The sequence below is a fragment of the Octodon degus genome, unplaced genomic scaffold, assembly GCF_000260255.1.
Source record: "Octodon degus isolate 3935 unplaced genomic scaffold, OctDeg1.0 scaffold00024, whole genome shotgun sequence".
Classification (NCBI taxonomy): domain Eukaryota; kingdom Metazoa; phylum Chordata; class Mammalia; order Rodentia; family Octodontidae; genus Octodon; species Octodon degus.
Window position 1 is genome coordinate 2548810 of NW_004524600.1, and position 15018 is coordinate 2563827.

The 15018-nt window shown below is 37.7% G+C and overlaps 1 protein-coding gene and 1 pseudogene across 1 annotated transcript in view; one reads left to right on the top strand and one right to left on the bottom strand.

Annotated features, from left to right (window-relative positions):
- Positions 1–5009, bottom strand: part of Nox3 (NADPH oxidase 3) — a 58365-nt gene extending 53356 nt beyond the window's left edge. The window contains exons 1-4 of the mRNA XM_004628501.2: positions 4962–5009; positions 4042–4137; positions 3817–3927; positions 2793–2877 (exon numbers count right to left, since the gene is read on the bottom strand). Of these exons, the coding sequence (XP_004628558.1) occupies positions 2793–2877; positions 3817–3927; positions 4042–4137; positions 4962–5009 (340 nt within the window). The remainder of the gene's footprint in view (positions 1–2792; positions 2878–3816; positions 3928–4041; positions 4138–4961) is intronic.
- Positions 5010–13910: 8901 nt separating this feature from the next.
- Positions 13911–15018, top strand: part of LOC101569816 — a 151403-nt pseudogene continuing 150295 nt past the window's right edge.

The following is a 15018-nucleotide window of genomic DNA, read 5'->3' on the forward strand; positions in this document are numbered from 1 at the left end:
CCACGGCAGCAGTGCTGGTTGCCATGGAGGTGGGGACCGGCAGCTCTTTGCTTTCTCGCACAGTGCTGAGAGCTGGTGGGGCCCCTGGAGATGGTTGGAAACCCTGCAGAGCAGTGGGGGTTCAGGACGAAGTAGGTTGCAAAGAATATGTGATGCTCTCCAGGGACTTGTGAGGGAAGGAGGAAGAGAGAACATCCTGTTTCTTCTGCAGCAGAACGTGCATTTATTATCTTGAATGATGGTATTATTTTTAATCACTTCGCTCCTCACACTCTGTTTTATCCTCCCAAAGCTGCTCCCAGCTCCCTGAATCACTAAAGCAGTTTCTTCCTATACCTTTTCCAGTAATTCTTTGAACTTCTCTTCCCTACTGGCCAGGTCCTGCTCATCCCTGGGTTTGATCAAATCTGTTGACAACCTGTTATGTGCCAAGTACTAGGGAAAATAAAAGGTCTGAGGTTTCAGTCCCTGAGACCAAGCAGAGTCTGAAAATTGTCATCTTATGATAAGAAGTGTGTGATGAACCCTGAAAGTCAGGGGTCTGCAGGAGAGGGTGGGCTGGACAATGGGTTCCTCTGGATATAGTGATATCTGACTCAGGCAGGATGATAGAGAAGTGGAGCACATTGGGCAAAGTGGGCAGTATGAGTAAAGGCACAGAAGGCTCTGGAAATGGCCAGAGTAAGAAATGTAAGGTGGGTGTGGAGAGAGAGGTCCTGTGATGGGGGCAGGGGGTAGATCGGAAGAATTTGTCATGCTATGGAATTTGGATTTGATCTTACTTGCAATAGCAGCAAGTAAATGACCATGTATTATACAAATTTCCAAATAGATCAGGTCCTAACAATAATCTATGCATGTCTTTGAGCTGGATAAATTGTATTACTGCTATCTAATTCCACAAAGGACATAAGAATCTTAATCTAAGATAAGTCAACTAATCAGCGGCAAAGCTATACCCTAACTTGGTCATCTGGGTCTAGTCAGTTGTTGCCCATGTTTAATTATACTCCATCCAGAACAGTACTGGCCATACCAGTGTTAGAAGGCTGTAGGTCCTTTCACAGTACCTTGCATATGGGAAGTGTTCCCTAGATTTACTTACAGATGCATTTATTCTATTTATATATGGTTGCACATAAAGAAATACACATACCAAAGAAGAAAAATATCCCATAAGACATATTTCCCTTTATTCTTTGCTTCATTTTATGACTTGTTTTGATGGGAATCCCCTCGTTTAAACACTGTACAACTTTCTTTTAGAGTCTGATTCTGCCTTGAAGCTATTCTATGGTGATAACGCTGCTCTTGTTATTTCACTGTGCCGCGCCTCTCCTTTTAATGCAAAATAAGGATTTTGAGGCTTTTAAAGGAAACCTAGAAATTCTCTCAATCCCTTCTCTGACAGGTCTACCTAGGAGCATTCTGTCCTCTATTTGGATACCACCTACAAGGAATAGAAAGAACTCAGTACCCTTGGGTTACTCTAATTCTAATTTCAGATAATTTTCAAGGACTGGAAAAGACCTGTATTGCTGAACTAACATCTAGTTCCCTGATATGTCATTCTTTAGGCTTCTCTCACTCACCAAAGGCTCTTTTCACGCTGCCCTGTACCCCGGGATGTGAGGAAGTAGTCCTGTTCTTGGCCCTCTATCCCTCAGCTACTTTTCTGTAGCACATCATGTCTTTTTACCCTGGCTTCTTAACAAACCACAGAGACCTTCTGCAAAGCACTTTCTGGGTTTGTTGAATCTGGTGTCGAAGGCAGTCAATAGGGAGAATCTTCTCCTCATGTCTCACTGCATACCCCAAGTTGTGTTAATTGGCACTTGGGCACCGTCTGTCATGTCTTGTTGCTTAATTAAATTCACATTTGTTTTGAGTGTTCCTTTTACTTTGCTATTTTTTTATGCATGAGAAGATAAAAACAAATGAGGAAAACATTTTATAGTTAAATTAGTTTGAAGGAAACAGTCCTGAATCATAACTCTTTATCACTGTGGTGGTCTTTTATTTAAATGTCTTTGTTTTCCAACTAAACCATAAGCCAGTTGGTCATTATCCTTCTTTTTCTTTCTTTTTTTTGGTCCCTTTTTTTCCTACTAGTATCTCACCTTAATCTTGGATGCTAATTTCTACTGACTTCTTGAATAATAATAACAATAATAATAATTTATATGCCAATAAAGAGTTATATCTTATCAAAGCCCTCTTATATCTACTAGCTTGATACGACTCAGAAGCTAATTCACAGGATTTTCTTTTCTTTTTACTATTCCTGATACCATTTGATGGTAATTTCCCTAGGATTACAAGTGAGGTTTTGATCACGGATCAATTTTATTTCTGATGAAAATAATATTAAATAACAAAGTGTCCATTTTCCAAGTAGGTATTTATCATTGTATTATCAACTAACCCAATTGGTCACAAATGAAAAGGAAATTTCACCAACTTTACTTTGGTAAATGGAGTAGCTAGGACGGAAAAACTAGTAGAAATGTATAGATTGGAAATTAAAAAACCAGGGCCAAGGAGATAGCTCAGTAGGCTAAGCGCTTGCCTGGTGAGTGCAAGGTCCTGAGTTCAATTCCCTGTACTAAAAAAAAAAAAAAAAACCCTGATAAAAAAATTGAAAAACCTATCTGTGTCAGGTTTATGTGGTCAGAAGGAAGATGAAAGTTTCTTTTACCTAAGGGTGAGATTTGGGAGAGGAAATTGAAACAGTCTTATGAAGTTAGACATCAAATATTATAAAACCCATTATATAATTAATGAGTACTTACTTGCATTAACAGCTATCCCATAGGCGACTAGCTTATGGAATTTGAGATTTTTGTCTAGTTGCCTCCTCCAAGGTCCCTTGCAGCACTAGTGTAACAAAAATAAATAAATAAAAGTCTAATGTAGGAGGCAATCATAGTGACAACAGAGTGAGAGTTGAAGGGCCACTCAGACTCTGCCTCTAAAGAGTGAGGCTACGGAATACAAAAGTCAGTGGCAACCAGGCAAACACAAAGCAAAACATTACTATACTTAATTTCCTGAAATTTCAGTTTGATAAATAGAATTGGTAGTTCTCTAGTTACAAATCAAAACTTTTGAATAAACCTAGTATCTACACTTACTCAACTTCTGTATTCAAAAAATGAAGCTGAATACATTGTTTTCAACTATGGGGTTAATGTAATTTATAACTCATTCTTTATCATACAAAAAGGTTCTATGTGCATCTACATTGAGTAGTCATAAAATCATAATTATATCACAAATTGTAACATCTAGTAAAGAGTATGCAAGTCTTATTTTCTAGTAAAGAGTACTCAAGTATTATTCTATTTAACAGGAAATACAGGTGGGTACAGTAAAACTGATATAAGCAGAAAATATGTCACTATTACTGTTGCATGTCAAGACTGGCATACTGAAATATGGGTGCCAAGACTGTGATTGTGGTCAGAACTCAAATGCATCCGGGTGGCATTTGTGTCACCCTTTGCCTGTCTTCTTTCAACCAGAAATGACCATAATGCAACCTGTTATAATGTTTCCAACTTCATGGAGCAAACATACCAGGAAAAGGTTGATCAATGAGTCATGTAGGAAATCTATAGCAAAAGAGAAACTCAAATTTGATGCACCAATTATTGATGCTTAGCTTTTGCTATTCCAGTCTCTCTTGCAGAGAAGCAAACCTAAGTGTAAAGAAGATTCTTGGACATTTTACAGTAAAGTATATCTTTGTTTTCAATAGCACTTGCATTAGTAAGTGATAAAACTGAGATCCTTTCAAATAGTTTTAGTACTTACCATACTTGTTCCTCTCACAAATGAGATTAGGTTTCGACTGACAGGTAATAGAATTAGCATGCAGTTAAAATTCAGGCAGAGTGCTGATGCTCGTGCCCATGCCAAGGTCGACTGTCCACAAGTGAAGAGACAAAAGAAGAGATGCAGTGAAGATGAGGAAACTTGAGAAAATGCAATATATTTTGTTTCTTAGGACAATAATGCACAATCACCAAGTCGACTTACGCCCAGAATAACTCGTGTATAAAAGAAAGACTTCTCCTCTTCATACCAACAGAATGTGTCAATGAACAGAAACAAGTTCATTCCAAGCCATGAGAGCTAGAGAGGGTAAGAAAAGACCTAATTAATACCAACTCCAATCTTTTCCTCTTTTCATAATCATCTTGGGTTCTTCTAAAAAATTACATGAAAAGCTTCTCCAGATTCATCACAACTGCTCCATGTATTTATTTTTTCCAGATTAGTTTTTGCAGGCACTTGCAATTATTGAGTTTATAAAGATTTTAAATTCACATTGGTCAACTTCAAGTAAGGCAATGCGCAGCATGTGACCTCCTTAGTCAACACTACTTGAGTGTGATGGCAAGGAGGGAGGACCCTTTAAAGCACTCTGCAAAGATTCCAATTTCACTGAGTAATTCAAAGATTTCACTTGATTTACAGAAACTATGCACAAGCCAGTGAGGTGGCAAATGCTTGTGATCCCAGCAGTCAGGCGGATAAGGTAGGAGGATCACTGTGAGCTTGAGACCAGCCTGAGCTACAAAGTGAGGTCAAGGCCAGCCTGAACTGCATAGTGAGACCCTGTCTCAAACACCACACACACACACACACACACACACACACACACACACACACACACGCGCGCGCGCGCGCGCGCACACACACACACACGGAAAGAAACTATGCATATATTATGCAAAAACAAGTCACTTGACTTTAAAAATAATTAATAAAATCAATCTGACAATTTGGCACAATTCTATATGGGTACACCAAGTATATATGCTGTTTTTGATAAGTTTTAGTCTTTCAACTAAAGTACTATTTCAAGACTTTTAACTCTCCTCTACATTATCCAAAACACCACAGCCTCCTTGTATGGATATATTTAAAGATTAGTAAGAAGATATGATACTTACTACTACTATGATGGAAAGAGTCTCATTCAAAATCCAGCACTCCATCATGACAGTTTTCTTCTCTTGCTACCAGCCAATTATTCCTTTCAGGCACCTGCACCTGGATTTTGTGTGCTTAGTAAGGGTTTCCCTGTTAAACTATTTCATCTTTTAGTCTTTGGAAGTACCTAGTGGGAGCAGCTCTTAAAGAATTTCTAATTAAGGACTGCTTGCCAAAGGCACATCACAGCGGTGACATGCCTCATGACCTGGGGAAATACAAAGCACACCTCTGTCTCATGATTCTTTTCTTCAAAGATTTTTATAGGAAGAAGAAGCTCATTTTATTAAGTTGTCCTCATGTACTTTATACCCCATTCATTTTCTACATGATTGCAGTCAAGATGGTGATATGTCTTTATGTAAATTTAAGGAATAAGCTGACTGCTGAAAGCTGAATACAGCAAAGCGCTTTCACTTCAGCTTCCTCTACTTTGCTTATTTTTAATTCTTTTGCTCTTTCTCTTAGAAAAAAAAGCTCTCTAGAGAGGATAAACCGTGAGGCCCAAATAAATATGGACTAAATAATCTTTCATCATATGGTGAAAGACAATATTATGAAAAGAAATCACATAGGAAACTCTTGTAAACCTAAAAGTGTGGCTATAAAAATACACTAATCTCCTTGGTGGTGCGATAAATGGAATTTCTAATTCTAATTCTACTTGATATATGTAAGAGGTAGGCCAAAATATGTCTTTTCTGTTTTTGTATTTAGTCCAGGGTCTACAGGGTCTCGCTACACAGATCAGACTCGTAGTGATCCACCTGTGTTCAGCCTCCCAAGCTCTGGGATTATAGGTGTGTGTCACCTCGCCCAGTCTCAATTGCCATCTCAGCATGCTTTGGGGGCGGGGCTGGCACAACATGCTGGGGATTAAACCCTGGCCGCTGAGCTCTGCCTAAGCAGGCACTTTAGACCCCTAAGCTATCTGGCCAACCCTAAAAATGTGTCTTTTCATACTTTGGTCATTTGAATAGTGGCTGCATAAGAGCCCAGTCATTGTCTGATTTTGTGTATTCTGGTAGGCAGTTATCCTAATGGAAGCAATATTTTGTCTAGTTCTAGTCCAAATATTTTATTTAAAATTCATTTATAATGAAGATGAAAATGAGAATTTTAAAGATTGTTGTCTGTTCTTTTATATAGACCTTTTAAAGTACATGTCTACAATACACAATGAATGTGTTCATTGTTGGGGTTGGTACACATACATATCACATTTTTCTACTTTAAAAATATATCAAAGTATAGATATTTCAACAGAATTAACTTGAGATTAGAATTCAGTTAGTTAAATATCTTAAGTAGCTTCTTTAACAATGAGAAATAAAAAGATAGAAAATCTTCATATTAATTTCTTTAAGCTAATAATCTTCCATGATGAAATGATTTGCTATTTCTGAAGTGCTTAGGATTTACATATCTTAGAGGCTTTATTCAGTTGTGTTATAAAAGTTAATTCAGAGAAAATACATCTAGAATTTTATACTATCCTCTATTTTAGTTTCAGTGAGTAAAAAGAAATACTAAAATTTCCCATCCTTCTATACTCTTCATGCACTATTATAACCCCAAACCAGGTTTGAAGGTGCATACCTGTAATCCAAATGTGACTTTTTTTATTCTTCATTTTGAGTATGTATATTAAATTGTATTAAAATTGCTAATATGTGATAGTAGCATAAAAAATTAGTTAATAGCTGTATTATGAAGGTATAACTCATCCCTTAACTCTTTATAGATTTTATTTTTGTAGATGATAGATAGACAAATTTATCTTATTTTGTAAACTTGGAATGATTTTTAACCCACTCATCAAAGAAATATGTAAATTTTCATTATATTAAAATTCATTCAGAGCTTAAAATTTTTGTGTTATTGATAGACAAATATTTTCTTCTTAACTCTTCTATTTTCATATTTAATAATAATTTGGTAGCACCATCCATTGGCTTATATAGTAGTATAGTAGTATTGGAATGAGTTAGACCTCAGAGTATACAAAACATGTTTATGTCACACATTAAAATACAGTTTAACTGCTAAGATGTCTCTCGGGTAGGTGGATGTTCAAGAAGAAGGGGGTGGTGAATGAAAGCAAGAGACAGGAAAAGGAATATTGTGGGACTGTCCTGCTTCAAGGTTGTATATGGTGAGATTTTTGGACTTATGTGCAAACATGAGAAGCATAGAATTCTTTATCCTATTTTTAAAATATAATCTAATTTTTAAATGCTTTTTTTATCATATTATGTAGGGACTTAAAGTTCAACATATCAATACTTGATGAAAAATACCTGTTCCTTATTATGCCTAAGATGTTTGAAATGCAGTGAGATAGTGAGGTTAAGCTTGATAGCTTAAATCGTTTGATAATAACAATAAGCTTGTCTTCTGGATGGTTAACAACCTAAGTTTGCAGACCAAAATTAGAGAAAAAGGAGGGATACAAGGAAAGCCAACATTTTGGCCCTAGCCTTCTAAGGTCAATTAAGACTCAGGACATATGAGAACTTGTACTGTAACGTCATGTACCTCGGTAGTGTCCCAAATTTTCTGATGAAGAAGATTATGGGGCCAAAGAGGAAAGTGATCGATGATGTAGAGTGTGCCTAAGGAGAGTCACATGGAGAGAAGACACTCTCTCAGGCTTTCACAGAGAGCACATTGGCCAAGTATTGGCCGTGATTCATCCACATGGCTGACACTGACAAAGGTTCTACAATCTGAGGTACAGGATCTCAGCATAAATCCTGAGGGCATTTCACTGACCTTCTCAGATCAAAAAGCTACAACTCTTGTTGCACAGGTCCTGCTTTACCTTGGTCTTAACCATCCAGTAGAAAAGTATGAAGACGAAATATAGGAAGTAAAGCCATGCTGTTATGTTGAGCTGTGGGGGACTCAGGTCAATAATTTCTGACATTGCCAGTTAAACAGAAGACCCAATGCTATTATGGGCTACTGGACTCTTTTAGAATATTTTGCTGAGTTTACACACCTATAATATTCAATAACGGAACTTAAAAAAATGGGGTATAACTATGAATGTTCATTTTGTATCTGTGTATTCAAAGTGGTTGGGATAGATATATAGTTACATTCTCTTAATGAATAGAATGATTTGTTCTAATGGTGTTTGTAAGTAGGATCACAAGTCTGCATCTTGTACAGCAATTAACCACTAAGAAGAATATATGCAGTGTATTATTTGTTGAAACTGTACTTCCGATTTGATTTGAAACTGTCTCATTGCTATCTGTTTATCAATAAAACTTTGAAAAGAAAAAAAAAAGATTAATACCAGTGACTTTTCCTACAATAAAATCTTGCCTTCCTTGAGGCCTCCAGAAAAAAAAAATACAGTTTAGTCTAAAGGGTTGGATTCTTCCTAGATGTCCTCAGTTTTTATAATAAAGCATCATGTTACTTTCATTATCCCTTAATCTACCTGATGAAAGTTCAGAGATACAAATTGTATCCAAAAGTTCTGCCCCAGTTTTGATTTCATTGAAGGAATAGTATTGACAGTTAATAAGTTGAATTTATTTATTTATCTATTTATTTATTTTGTCAGAGCTGGGGATTGAACTCAGGCTCCTGTGCTTGCCAGGGAAGCGCTTATTCCCCTGAGCCATCTCCCCGGCCCCCTTAAGCTGAATTTAGGGAAGAAGGAAATTGAACAAAGTCTACTGAAATTATACAAATGATCAGAATTTGATTTGTTTTTATCTAATTGTTTCCATTGTTAATTAGTGGTATCTATTTCATTTCTCAGAATTGTCTCAGAACAACAAAAAATGACATTTGACTCACTTGTTTCCAAGGTACTGTCTTTCCGATGAAAATGATTATTCTCATGGGCTCTTTCATTCTACCACGCATGATGAGGTGGGGTTTTATTTTCTTCTTGTGAAGCTCAAAACAACAATCCTGTAATGGAAAAAGTAGAGGCAAAACAGCACAAATTGATTTACAAGGGTAAGTTAATTGTTTGTATACACAAATGCAAACTCTGTACACACCACGGTGCTTTCCTGAACCGGACTTAGTCCATTGCGTTTTTAGCTCTTTTTAGTTTCTTAGTTAATCAGTTCACCCAGTAAAGAAGCACTTTGATTCTCAAGGGCAAGATTGATCACTTACTGGCTTTTTGCTGCTGCATACTAGAATCTAGATTCCCTGTAGATATAGCAAAAATTCATACTGCGTAAAAATAGCACTGCCAAATTATCCTCTCTAAGCCTTAAGCATGTTCTTGCCTTTTTCTAAGTATTAAAATAAAAAAGGAAATATAGTAAAAAATGAGAAAATACAAACCCAAATCCTTACATGATTATTTTGGGGAGAATTTATTATGATAATTATGTGATTATATTGGATAAATTTTATGTTGAAAAACTTCCATTTTTAAAGAAAAAGCAGGATGTAATAAAAAAGTCTTTAAAAACATACAAGCCAAGAATGGTGACGCAGTCCTATAATCACTGAACTCTTAGAGGCTGAGGCAGGGGAATTATAAATTCAAGCCCCGCTGGACCAAGTTAGTGACTTAGGAAGACCTGTTTCAAAATAAAAAATCAAACAGATCTAGGGATATAGTTCAGTGCCTAAGTTGCATCTTCAGTACCACCACAACAAAGAGCATATACATAAAATTATGTGTAATTTAAAAATAAAATATAATGAAGTCTATTGCCAATATCTTAACTTTTGCTGAATTAAGTAATCATGACTTTATTTGTTTTATATTTTACATATGCTTGGATGGTATTGTTCCAAGCTTCTGTGTTTTCTCCACTCACTAAACTCCTAGTATCATTTCAGAATGACTGTGTCCCCAGATTAATTTATACTACTTAGTCGAAGCTTCCTCTCCCCACCCGTGACTTAGCTTTTCCATTCATCTTACTCTCAGTCGGACAAATACTGAGATCACTGTATGCCTAACACAGCATAACAAAGTGAGGATTTGAGGTTTGGATTCTGTCACTTGGAAGCTTATGATGTAGTTGGGAGGCGACATTTCAAGGATCACTTAAAGTGAAGATGTCGTAAGTAGAAAATACTGCACTCTAGCGTCTTTGGGTGCTAGAAGAACTCGCCAACCCTCTTATTCTGGTCTGCAGAGCTCAAAACTACTGTATTTTGTTAGCTTCCAATCCTACCTCTCACTTTCCTCATTTAGTGCATGTTCATTGAGTCACCAAAATGCTTCTTGATGTCATTTGGAGAGCCCTGGTTCTGGGCTATCTGAAGAGCCCAAGTCCAGAGAAAGCAGAATGACTTAGTTCATCACTTCTTATTCCAAGCTAAATGGTACAGGACAAATGGTACAAATAAGAAGTTCATCACTTCTTATTCCCTGTTTACCTCTTTAACTTCTACACTTAGATGGCAGTGAAAACTAGGATTATTATACTCTTTCAGTGTTACATCTTGTGCTTCACATGCATTAGAAGTTAGTTAATGTTAAATAATAAATATAGAACCTCCTTGATTTCTCAGCTTCTCAGCAAATAAGACAATGCCATACAAATCCTTTGCAGACACAGTGGCAGGGATTTTCAAGCTGTCAGTGGCTTTCATTAAAGTTTAAAAGCGAAAGGGAAGTTTTCCTTTCTAGGTGGTGAATCATTTAACTTCTGAGTTCAGGGAAATTTAAAGTTTAAGAAGGCTAGTATAGCAATCCCTTTTTGCATATCCAAGCTGTTCATCTCTCACAAGTCAAAGTGGATGCCAGAATTCCATAGATTTCATTTTTCAAGATGAACATTCATATTTGAACATATTTCAAGCCAGATGGTTTACAGTTCATGTATTTGTTGGCATTTTCCTACCACAACAACTAAATATTGAAGACACATATTTGTGATGAGGGGAGCACTTCCAACCAACCCTTCCTGCTGCTCATTCATGCTGTGTACTCAGTCACCCCCAGCCTGTCTCCGTCATGTGCTTTGGGGGTGGGAGGACGACTCTGCAGAATCAAATAGTGAATTATGCCCATGTGATTTAATAGACAGGAGATAGGCGAAATAGCATAAAACAACATTCCGGCAAATAAATATTTCTTGTAATGGCCATGAATTTTCTGGTAGCAAATATGAAAGCAAATGAGCATTTTTGAAATACTCTGTTTTCATGATCCTTTTAGACAAGCTGAAAAGTTTACTTTTAATCATTCAAGTACTTCGTAAGCAAGTTTGCTAAAATGTCTGATCAGAGTTCAGAAAAGAACAGGAATGCCAAACAAAGGTGTAGTTTTTTAGAAGTAAAATTATGACATACTAAAATATCAGTTGGAAAGTGCATCACATATTTGTTCTGAGGGATGGCAGTATCACTCAGCAGGCTGACTGATATCTCTCTTTCAGGATGAAATTATTTGTTGTTCCTTTGTGATCTCTTATACAGTTTGTTACTATTCTACCCAACTAAAAATATGTTTGGTATTTTAAAGATTCATCTTGGGCTGGCCAAATAGCTCAGCAGGCTCAGGGGCTGGGAGTTTTTATCCCCAGGCCTGCCGTGCTGGCCCCACCCCTGGGGCACACTGAGATGGCAACTGAGACTGAGTGTGGTGGTACGTGTCTGTAATCCCAGCTCTTGGGAGGTTGTAAACAGGTGGATCACTATATGTCTGATCTAGTAGTGGGACCCTGAACACCCTATAGACCCTTCCCTTAAAAAATAAAAATAAAAATAAATAGATTCATCTTATTGTCAAAAGATCATTAGGAATCTGTTTCAAAACAATGAAATTTTTAAATAAACAGCAGCAAAGAAATAACACAGCTATCATTACAGTCATCAGCATCTAATGATACAGGGCAGACAGTATCTCATAGTTTGAGTAAAAGTTGCCAACGGGCATAATTCTCAAGAAGCAAGGGAAATTTTAGAGATCATGAAATACCATGCACTCATATTAAAAAAGGAGAAAGCAGAATACAAGAATGTTAAAGGACAAGGTTAAGGTCATATTGTTGGCTAGTGGAGAAGCAAGAATAAAGCTGGCAATTTAGTGGTATCATGACTACAGCTCTGTTTTTCTGTCTTTGCACTTTCTAGTGGGCGGGGATGAAAGAAATAGGAAAAACCAGGTCCTGTGAGCTCATTCAGGAACCTGGGTCATGCTATAGGGAAGATGTTCCTATTCTCCAAAAGCCTATGAGGTGGATATATTTGAAAGGCCTTTTGGGTGCTGGGCATCACATAGCTGTAATGCTTACCACTTGCAGACCAGTGAGGAAGGTCTGATAAGCCCTGTCTATGAAGATTCAAAGATGCTGAGGAACTCCACTAAGACCTAGTGAGTGAGCATCCCAGCTGGGTTTCAAGTCCCTTCTTCCCAGTTGTTCAGTCCTATGAATAGGCTAGTCCTGCTTGGCTATGTCACGTTTATGACCGATTCACAGATACTTGATGACAACCTTCAATGACAACTTTCCTTATCCACATAAATACATCTGTTTTGATGGGTATCCAGAGCTAGAGATGTTTTATGGTCACCTGGCTGATTAACTTGAACCGCTAAAGAAAAAAGTGTTATTCGGAATGAGCTGAATTATTAAGCAGTGATCCAGTTCTGTGAAAAGTGAGGATCAGTTATCAGGTGCTATTCAACCCTCCCTTGCTGATAACGAAGTTCTTGAGAGGGTGTAGATTTAATGTCAAATGTTGAAAAGTTGGGACCTAAAATATGAATTTTCCCAAGGCAGAATATGACTTCATTGGACAATTAGTATGAAAAAATGCCTTGTTCTTGTTCAATAATTTAAAATGAACATTTATTTTTTTTTCACTATCATATTTTTGACAATTCTGTTGGCTAAAAGGGTGAAAAAGTAATTTCTCAGAACACATATTAGGGTGCTTTTTTGGAAGATAGAGCTTCAATAAGAACCGTGAGCTCCAGTAAGGACAGTCTGTTTGAAATAAGTATATTAATATAACATTGCTTTTGATACCTGGTTTATCTCCCTTCCTCTCCTATGGTAATGACCTCCCAGCCAATTCAAGCATCACTGTAGTCTGCAGGTGTGGCACAAGCTATAGATCCTGTAGTTGTAGCTCTTCTATTTTTCATTTCTATGCCCATTTTGGGAGACAAGGCCTATGGATTCCACAGGTGAGGTGTCCTAGCTGCACCTCATTTCAGTGACACTGGTTGTGATCAAAACAACTTTGGCATTCAGAAGTCAGGTAACAGTTGATGCTGCGGTCTGAAATCTCCATTTCACCAGGCAGCCAGCTGGAGGCTAAGCCAGGGCTCCTAGCTGCCGTCTGTAGGAGAATTTTTTTACTTGGAAAACCTCAGGCTTTGTTGTTAAGGTCTTTAATTGAGGGGTGAGACTCACTCACATTTTTTTTTTTGTTGTTGTTTGTTTGTTTTTTGTGGAACCGGGGATTGAACTCAGGCTCTTGGCTTGCCAGGGGAGCACTTATCCTCTGAGCCATCTCCCTGGCTCCTCACTCACATTTTGGATAGTATCCTGCTTTGCACAAAATGTAGTGATTGAAAATTCTTTTTTTTTTTTTTTTTTTTTTTCCTGATTCAGCCTGTCCTGAGGTGGGGCTGTTGTAGCATGTGGTGCCAGGGATCGAACCTGAATCACGGTCCCCTGCACCTGCCTAAGCTTGCCTAAGCAGGCACTTTAGACTGCTGAGCTACCTCGCTGGCCCAAATGTAGTGATTAAGATCTCAACCACACCTAAAGAAAGACACTAGGGTATCTGATACCCCAGACAAAAGGATATAGGCTGAGATAACAGGTGAAATGAACAGTCCTATGCCTCATACATGCAACCCTATTCAAGGGTCAGTTCAAATATGACCTCTTCTATAAGATTCCTACTCTGGAAGTAACTTCGGTCCTGTGTGAAAGGTACTAAAGGGAGATATGGTATTACGGAAGCCACCAAACGATCTGTGGCCCATTAGGAACCTGGACGCACAGGTAAGTGGCAGACCAGTAAGTGACACTTCATTGTACTTACAGCCTCTCCCCATTGCTCACGTTGCTACCTGAGCTCTCTTTCCTGTTAGATCAGCAGTAATGCTAGATTCCCACAGGAGCAGGAACTCTTTCATGAACTGTGGATGTGTGTATGAAGTATTTCGGTTCTAGGCGCCTTTGAATAAATATCTTGAAATCCTACCTCCCCCAGCCTGCCCATTTGTTCAGGAAAAATTGTGTTCTATGACATTGGTCCCTTGTGCCAAAGGGTTGGGGAACCACTATGGTAGCACAAGGAATGACATTGTCGCCAAGAACTTCTTTTGATTGAGTCTTTCCTTTTAGAGGGTTCTCAATTTTTAGAGTTCTTTATGTGTTCCAGATATTATCCCTCTTTCTGAGAAATAGCTGGCAAAAATTTTCCACTTTCTCTACATTGTCTGTTTACTTCGTTGGTTCTTTTTTCCGCTGTGTTGAAACTTTTTAATTTGACATTATCTCATTTGTTGATTCTTGGTGTCATTTACCGTGCAATCTGGGTTCTGTCCTGAAAATCCTTGCCGATAACTCCAAGAGTTTTATGTATTTTATCTTCCAGCCAATTAAATATTTCTGCTTTTTAACCATTAGATCTTTGAACCATTTTGATTTTAGTGTAGTACATGGTGAGAGATATGGGTCTAGATTCAATCTTCTGCATTTGGATAGTAAATTTTTCTGGGACCATTTGTTAAAGAAGCTATCTTTCCTCCAGAATGTTTTGGGTTTGTTGGTCAAAGATTGGGTACTTAATGTGACTGGAGTTGTTTCTGGATCCTCTGTCTATGCCTTTCTTGAAGCTTCTGATGGCAGCTAGCAAACCTGAGTGTTCCTTGGTGTGTTACTCAGTTTCTATCTATGACAAAATACCTGAGGTATTCAGTTTAGAAATAGATAAGGCTTATTTTGGCTCATGGTTTCAGAGGTTTCACCTCACAGCAGTCTGGAATATGAGAGAGTCAGAGAAAGAGAGAGAGAGAGAGAGAGAGAGAGAGAGAGAGAGAGAGAGAGA